Raw genomic sequence first — 9,475 nt, forward strand, 5'->3', positions numbered from 1 at the left:
CCTCGTGGTTGTGATTAAGGATGGCTTGAGCGTATGTTACACGCGATAGGCGGTCAGCAGCTAACAGCTCATGCCCCGTCTGGACTTTGTACGGAAAAATCTTCAAATCTTGTATCAAAATTCGCTGTAAAGACCGTCGACTGATACCCATTTGCGTGGCACGTCGTCTGGTCGATGTCGACGGCGCTTCCATGACATCCTCGGCTACAGCAGCAATATTCTCTGCAGAACGGCTACTCCGGGGTCTGCCACGCCTGGCAGCATATCGTGTTGTGCCAGTCTCTTCGAGGCGAGCGGCTAAACGTCGCAGTGTTTCACCAGTAGGCGTTGGACGGCGAGGAAATCTGCGACGAAATTCACGTTGTGCCAAAGTCACCGACCGATTATTGGTCAAATAAATAGTCAGCAATATTCCGCGTTCTGGAGCAGTGTAGCGTAACATTGTTTATTAACAGGTATTTCGCATGTGTTTACTACACAAATGTCAAAACAGAACTGACATCAGGGGCCAATCGCAAAATTTATAGCATTTTCTGATAGGAGGATTACTTTAGTGCCACCTGTTACCTGTCACTAGAGCTAAGATACAGGCAAAGGCTCGACCCGCGCTGTCTGTTTAAAAATTACCTTGATACCATTATTTTTAAACTAGTTAAATTATAAGAAAAGCTTTAGAAAAATGCAACTTGTAATATTTCCTATTCCCGTAAGAATTGCAGTGAATTGTTTTTTTTTTTTTTCAATAAACTTTATTTTGTAACAAATCCAATTGACAGTAGAGAACAGAAAAAATTAAATATCTAAAATTTACAATAATTAATTATTTAGCATAAAAGTGCAGATTTAGTTACACTGTGGTCAGAGAAAATGGCAGTGAGCAATTGACTTAGAAAATGATGCAATATCACAGTGCACTAAGAAATAGAGTATGATAGGTATAGTATGTATGTATGTACAAGTATAGTCGGTTAAGGTTAAGGTTAGATGTTCTAAAACCAATAAAAGGGAAATATGAAAATCATAGAAATAAAAAGAAATGCAATAAATTTTGTTGTCGAAAATGTTTAATTAAACTAAAATTATTTTTCCATCGTTGCATTGTATATATGTATATTTGTATGTAAATGTGTAGCACGTCTTCCAGTTAAATTGACTATGGCCAGATGCGTGCATATATTTTTTTGCTTATTACATATGTATATGCGTGTATTCCCGTTCGAAACGCCATTCATTTATATTTTTCTAGTAGATATTTAGATGGTGCCTGGTGCTGGTTCCAAATTCACTGAGGCGGCTGATTGTATATGTCCGGGCAGAGGTGCGACATGTACAGCGCCACGAGTTTTGGCAACATAGGTGCCTTCAGCGGCCACCACAGCGGGAGCAACTACGGCTGGAGCCACTACAGGGCTGGTGACGATCTGTACGGGTGATGGGGCAGCTACCACAGCTGGTACCGCAGAAGCGTGTACGGCAATGGAACCGGGTGCAGAGGCCAAGACGACGCCATTGATGGAGGTGACCAATGGGATGACCGAGCAGTGGGCAGCGCCAAGGGCCAAAGCGAACAAGACTACGGAAACGGCGAACTGAGGAAAAATTGAAAGAGAAAAATTTTGATTAAACATAAAAAATATGGAAATAAATTTCGATTTTGCATAATGAAATAAAAGTTGTTGGCATGCGCAGTTTGCAAATATTTCACCAAACCTTTTTCAAGTATCAGAGCGCAACTGAATTTAGCTATTTCTCAAATTACGATAATGAATTTCTTATATTACATTTTATTGTAATAAATTTAAATAAAGGAATGAATTAGAAAATTTGTTGGTATTATAACTATACTATTAGTTTAACAATGGCGTGCTCATATTACAAAATCAGCACAAGTATTACTTTACTGAATCTCGGTATGGAAGCCCTTCAATTTTGTTTCCGCCGATTCCAGGCTATTTTCCGGACGAAGAGTGAGAAAAGTCGGTACTAACCATTTTTAAATTGGTAAACTAGTAAAATAATATATAACTGTGAGAGTGATAAAAAAATAAAAAAGTTTATAAGATGGCGTTGATCCGGCAAATGGAAAATATTCGAATAACCGAATTGGTATCTCTACGAAAAATTCCTAATAAAAGATAAAGTGAAAAATTCAATATATACAGTACTATCTCGATAATCCGGACACGCGGTAGTCCGGTCACATCTATAATCCGGACAACTGTTTAACATTTTTTACTCTATAATCCGGACATTTTTCAAATTCGCTTCGCAATATGTACGTACATATGTATTTTAATTTTTAGTTTGCTTTGTGAGTTTTTCGTAAAATAGCGGTACTTTAACAACAATATATGTATACGAAATGCGACAGCATAAATCACGCGTTGTGTTTATTCTTTAGTGACAAACTGAATTGAGTGGGCATTATTATTATGAGCAGTGGAAAATTTAATAAAAGGGCTCATAAAACCCTTATTCTTCAGAAAAAATGTGAAATTTTAGATCTCCTTGATAAAGGAAAATCATTAAGATGGTTTGAAACAGAATTTGGTGTCAACAAATCTACTGTTTTTGACATAAAAAAGAAACGTGATGCCATTAGAAAATTCGCGACTAAATGTGAACAGAAACCTGGTTAGTGAACATTTAATTAAATTTAGTTTACAATTAATTAACTTAGTGACACTTTTCAGAAAAAAGGCAGACTATGAAATAATTCAAACCAAAGCAAAATATTTCTACAATCAAATAACTGGCAAAAACGATTTTACAGCAAGTCTAGGTTGGATCGAAAAGTTTAAAGCACGACATGGCTAAAGAAAATTAAAAATTTGTGGTGAAAAAGTTAGCAGTGATGTCTCTGCAGTAGAACCGTTTAGGCAGAAACTTAAAAATATCATTGAAGAAATGGAGCTAGATAATGAGCAGCTTTATAATGCAGATGAATCTGCAGCTTTTTGGAAAGTTATTCCTACAACAACAATGGTGCACTCGCACGAAAAATCCGCATCCGGTAGAAAAATTTCGAAAGATCGTATAACTTTTATGCCTTGTTGTAACGCTTCTGGCACACATAAGTTACCATTGTTGGTAATAGGCAAATCAGTTAATCCACGATCATTTAAAAATTTTGATCTGCCTGTAATTTATAATGCAAGTAAAAAAGGTTGGATGTCGACATATTTATTTACAGAATGGTACAGAAAACATTTTATACCAAACGTAAAAATGTTTTTAAAAGATAATAATAGACCGTTAAAGGCTGTTTTACTAGTTGACAATGCGCCATGCCACGTAGGTTCGGAAGATCTTGGAACGGATCCGAATTTCCGAATTGTGTTTCTTCCACCTAATTGCACAACAGTCATACAGCCGTTAGATCAAGATTTAATTCAAAATATAAAAGTCACTTACCGAAAACAGCTTTTAAATCATCTCATTACGGACAATACAGATCTTGGAATTGCATTAAAAAACTTTACGCTGCGAAATGCTGTTACATTTTTAAACAATGCGTGGTTAGGTATATCACAACAAAATATTGTACACAGTTGGAAGGAGTTGTTGGGGAGTCACAGCGAAGAATGGACCGAGGAAGATTCGATACCTCTGGCTCAACTTACAGTCAATAATCCAGATTTGAATGAAATTCAAACTATCATCGCATCAATTAATCCAGACTCACAGAATGACATTGAATTCATAAATAATTGGGCGAAAGGAATAGATGAATTCGACTACGATTTTTCTGATCAGGAAATTGTACAGTCTGTGGTGGAAAATAATAATATAGAAGAAGCTGATTCTGATTGCACCATAGTTGAAGCGGTAAATACTATAAGTAGCGGTGAAGCAAAAAATATTTTTTCCAAGGCTATACAATGGGCAGAACAAATTGACGCTTCGGCTATGGATATTTTAGTTTTAAGACGATTTAAAGAAACTGCAGATAAAATGTTGCTGGCGAACTCGCAGCAGACCAAAATTAATAATTTTTTTGAAATAGTATTGTACATACTAAATAAAAAAAATGTTTGATTATGTACAGATGTACATATTATTATGTAAGTATGATTGTACTGTATTTAATAAAACTATTTATGTACATACATATATCTGAATTGCGTTATGTTCATTTCAAAAAAACAACGTTTAGTTGAAAAAAAAAATCATCTATAATCCGGGCACCCCCATAATCCGGACGACCCCTAACATTAAGGGTGTCCGGATTATCGAGATAGTACTGTATTTTGATAAATAGGTTTTACGATATTAATTAATGCGATATTAATTTTTCCGATATTTAATTTCACGATATTAAATAAACGATATTAAATTTTACGATAATTATTTTTACGATATTATTTTTGAACGATTTTACTTTTTAAGTCATAAGATTTACAAAACTAAATTCTGCGGTATAAAATTTACTAAATTCTTTTCACGATATTCATTTTTGTGACATGAAACTAAATTTTTCGATATAAAGTTTGTTTACGATATTAAATTTTATATATAATACTAAATTTGTGTATACAAAATTTTTTACTAAAGTTTTGGATACAAAATTTACCGTACCAAATTTACAATATTATTAATGGTAACTAATTTGCTAAGCAGCTCACACTTTCGAACTATAATTTCATTTGCATGTTATTAACTCAATATTTCGTTATTAATTTTATAAAAACAAGTAAATTAAATTCTAATTCTTGTAAAATTATAGTTTCACTTTTTTCTAAATATTCTTTCTCTGTTTTTAAATTTGCAAAGTTTGATGTTCTATTTTAATTTAGCGGCGCACAAATATAATATATTTTCTAGTTTTATATTTTTTAAACTATGTAGTTTCGAAACAATCGTGTTCGGATACTCTTTCGTCATGATTGTCCATATAATAAATTGATTTCAATTTTCACAGGATCACTTTTTTCTAAACTTGTACTTTTTTTTTGTAACTCGTTGCTATATCCCTTTTTATTGCCCACCTTCATGTTGCTTTTTATGTGTTTAGTGCTTAGAGGATGTTGGTTCAAAAGAACTTTCTTAACAGCTTGAAGCTTCAAATGTTACTATGATCATTCTGCACACTCGAGTGATCTTTTATACTTCTTCATTAGCATTTCGCTACCGTTTCAGAAATAATGTACTTTTGTCTCTTGCTCCGCGACAACATTCAATTGATTTTTTCTTGCTGCATATACTCGATCATAAGTCCAACAGCATGTACTTGTACATTATACAATATGTCCATGATTTATAATATTATAAATATAGCAAAAACATTTTAATCCAGTTCCAGTTTCGCTTTCAATGGCAAATTAATATCAAATCAATAGCTGTTATGAACAAACTGGTAGAAATACCTACATAAATGAGCTGCTGATAAATAGGTGACACGGAAACAACCTTTACGTCGTCTTAAAGCAACGCCGTACTACAGATCTCGTCCACCAACGCCACACACACAAACACACTTGCGAAAAAGGTATTAGACACGCCCATGGCAACAAAGTACGGCCAAGCTACTTCAAAGGCATCCCAAAGCGCGGCGTAAGTTCAAGCTCGTCCAGAAACGACATGAATTTAATAGATTTGTTCATTTATGTGGTTGTGTGTGCCAGCGGCAAGGTGGGTGGTCAAATCTCGATTAATAAGTACTTAAGCACCAGTATAAGTACAGATTGTGTCCAGCTTTACAGTTACACGTGTACATTCTGCAGCTTATTTCGAAATATGGTATGTAAATGTGGTTTTGAGTTCTTTTAGGGATATGTAAGTACATATGTATCTTCTGGTTTCTGTGCTCGCTAATTTCACTTTGTATTTTATATGACAACTCTTGCAAGATCACTTTCCGTTTCAAAAATCAACGTCAATAGCCATATTTTGTAATAATTCAAGTGCGGCAAGAACTCGATACGCTTGTTGACAGCCGACAGACAGGCGGACAAAGCGGCAAAAGGGAAAAAAACTAAATAAGACAAGCGACATAATACATACGTACATGTGTTTGTATGTATGTATAGAATTGTAAAAATCTGGGTACTTAGACATGTAAGTGTTTGCACAGACAGACGAACAAGCAAAGTACCAGACAACAAGCAAGACATGTTAACGCTACACTTTGTTGCATGTTTTTTCTTTAAACTAAAAAAAAACACTACAAAAACAATAATGTTAATTTTGCTGACATACAACTCTCTGCCGTTGGCGTTTTTGACAAATAAATCAAGTCAAGCGTCAAATCATATTTCTTTGTCTTAATCGCGCAAATTCACCGAGACATGCCAAAGGGAATTTGCAAATTGCCTGAAGGCCGCAAAAGTAAACTTAATTTTATTAAAAAGTTGTTAGCTTCAGAAAACCTCAATTTGTTTTGTTAATACTAATAAGTTTATTGATTTGTCCGAAATTATGAAAGCCAGTTCTCAAATTTATGCCCATACGCGCTAGTGCAAGGGGATATTATAATTTTTTACATCCAACAACATAATAAAGCGAGACACACTCATGAAAAGTCAAATATTCAGCATGACAAAAGGAATATCTTTAAAAATTCCTATATATACTCGTGTAAATAGACACTTACATAGATAAATAACACTCAAAAACACTTTTTACTTGTACTCGTACGTCATGAGAAAGGCGCCACAAGTATCGCTTTAGCGGGAGAAGGGGAATCATTGGATATATGTATAAGTATATATTATGCCCAGGCAGTCAACTTTCGGTTAGCCCTTGTATTCCTGGCTATACTGGACGAATATATATTGTATTTTATAATATATTTACTTATGATGCTTTCCATTTCAATTCAACCGGGCTATTCGGGTCACGTTCTTCGATTTCATTGTAACTCAAATATGTTGATCTCTAGTCAAAATAATGAGACACGTATTTTTTTGTTCGTCCGAAAATGTTTTTGTTCAAGAGTTATCGGCAATTTTGGTTTTCGGCTCAAAATCGATTTTTTTTAATTATATAAGAAATTTTTTTTTAAAATGCTCATAACTTAGTCAAAAATGAACCGATTTTAATGATTCTGGGTTCAAAATGATCGTCATTACTTACACGAGCGATTTCATGTAGAAACAGTTGCAAAAAGTTGTTAAAAATTTTTTATTTTGCAAACAAAAAAAAAAGTGCGAAACAGGTATTTTACTCAAAAATTCATTACTCAAAAACAACTCATTTTAGCTACTGGGCATTCAGCTCAATTGAAGTTTGAGGTGTCGTCTTGATTTGGAAAAAGTTATAAAAAAAATACACTTTTTGAAATATTGAATTTCGAAAAAATTTCAATTTTTTTTCTTTTTTGCAAAATAAAAAATTTTCAACTACTTTTTGCAATTGTTTCTACATTAAGTCGCTCGTGTAAGTAATGACGATCATTTTGAACCCAGAATTATTAAAATCGGTTAATTTTTGACTAAGTTATGGGCATTTAAAAATAAATGTTCTTATATAACTAAAAAAAATCGATTTTGAGCCGAAAAACAAAATTGCCGATAACTCTTGAAAAAAGTTTTTTTCGGGCGAACAAAAAAATACGTGTCTCATTATTTTGACTAGAGAGCAACATATTTGAGTTACATCGAAATCGAAGAACATGACCCGAATAGCCCGGTTGAATTGAAATGGAAAGCATCTTATATAAAAAAATTGTTCAATCCATAATCCTTAGTGAAACTTAAAGCTCCTTTAGAAATACAGATTTGCTGGTGCGAAGATCCGCACGGATTCAGGGTGTAAAATGCTTTGCTGTATAGGCACGGCTGCCTTTGAGCAATGACCTGGATTATATAAACTTTTCAGGACATTGTTCGACTGCCACTTATTGGCATTATTGCAGAGGAGCCTAAACGGGTCGATGTCTAAATGACTAAAATCTTTGTCGGCATCGACCCGCCCCTATTACTTCGAAAACCCTATACTCGCTAGCTTCATTTGTTCCTGTTGGCATGCAACTGCAGCATTCGTAGCATTTGTAAGGCATTCGTCAAAGATGTGTTAAGAGATGAGAAATTCAGTACCCATTGGGTAGAGAGATTCTGCTCAGAGCGAGAGAATGTTTGGATTTTCCATCAAGAATTAGTTGCAGTTCGTGATCATTAATTTGTGACTGTGCAAGAAGGTCGAAAGAAAATTTGTCACAACTGACTTCCTCAATTCTAGATAAGACATCTGCTACTATGTTGTCTTCGCCTGAAATGTGGCGTATGTCCGTGGTCATTTGACCAATAAAGTCCAATTGATGTAATTGGCGTGGCGAAGCTTGTTCGGGTTTTTGAGAAAATGCGAAAATGAGTGGTTTGTGATCAGTGTACACAATGCATTCGCGTCCTTCGATCATAAATCGATGATGTTTAATTGCTTGAAAAATTGCAAGAAGTTCACGATCGTATGTACTGTAACGTTTCTGAGTGTCTGTCATTCGTTTAGAATAAAAACTAAGGGGTTGCAACTGATCGTTTGAAACCTGATGAAGCGCTGCTCCAATGGAAAAATTACTGGCATCGACTAGAAGTACTAATTTCGCGTTTGGAATAGGGTGCGCTAAAAATGCGACATTAGCGATATCAGATTTACACTGTTCGAAAGCGTCAGAGGTTTCATCGGTCCAAATAATTGGGGAAGTATCTTTTTTCTTGTTGCCTTTTATAAGAGATTGAAGTTTGCCTTGAATAAATGCGGCATTTGGTAAAAATCGACGATAGAAATTCAAAAGTGCGATGAAACGTCGGAGTTCGAAGGCTTTTTCAGGTTTTTTGAACGTTTTGATAACTTCAACTTTGTCAGACAGTGGTATGCTTCCATTTTTTTTGATTAAATGTCCCAAAAAATTTATTTCGCTTTTACCGAAGGTGCATTTTGCTAGATTGATTTTAATATTTACTTCGCGTAAGCGTTCAAAAACTAAGCGTATATGATTTTTGTGCTCCTCGGTGTCTCTAGAGGCGATGCAAATATCGTCGATGTAGACTACTACGAAAGGTAAATCATGGAATAAATTATTCATGAAACGTTGAAAAGTTTGAGATGCGTTTCTCAAACCAAATGTCATTACATTGAATTCGAAGAGACCAAAAGGGGTAATAATTGCTGTTTTTTCTTTGTCTTCTTCGGCAATTGGAATTTGATTGTAAGCACTTACGAGATCAATCTTTGAGAAAATTTCCTTATTAGCACAAATGTGTGTCACATCTTGAATGTGAGGTAAAGGGTATCGATCAGGCGTGGTGATAGCATTGAGCATGCGATAATCGCCACAAAGGCGCCACTGTCCTGTCTTTTTTTGAACCATATGCAAGGGGCTTGCCCAAGGACTTTTGCTTGGTTGACAGATACCAGCTTTGATCATCAGTTCGAATTCCTTTTTTGCTATTACTAGCTTTTCTGGATTAAGACGCCGAGCACGGGAGAAGACTGGTTGTCCACTTGTAATAATCTGATGTTTGACTGAACTTTGTTT

General features: G+C 34.8%; 1 protein-coding gene across 1 annotated transcript; it reads right to left on the bottom strand.

The window, feature by feature from the left end:
* Positions 1–1,042: 1,042 nt before the first annotated feature.
* On the bottom strand, positions 1,043–5,098 carry LOC128864223 (adult cuticle protein 1). Its single transcript, XM_054103784.1, has 2 exons — positions 4,989–5,098; positions 1,043–1,589 (listed from the first exon to the last, which is right to left on the bottom strand). The coding sequence occupies exons 1-2, from the start codon at positions 4,992–4,994 to the stop codon at positions 1,254–1,256; spliced, it is 342 nt and encodes a 113-aa protein (XP_053959759.1). The 5' UTR covers positions 4,995–5,098; the 3' UTR covers positions 1,043–1,253.
* Positions 5,099–9,475: the final 4,377 nt, after the last annotated feature.

This window comes from Anastrepha ludens, chromosome 5 (assembly GCF_028408465.1).
Source record: "Anastrepha ludens isolate Willacy chromosome 5, idAnaLude1.1, whole genome shotgun sequence".
NCBI classification, from domain to species: domain Eukaryota; kingdom Metazoa; phylum Arthropoda; class Insecta; order Diptera; family Tephritidae; genus Anastrepha; species Anastrepha ludens.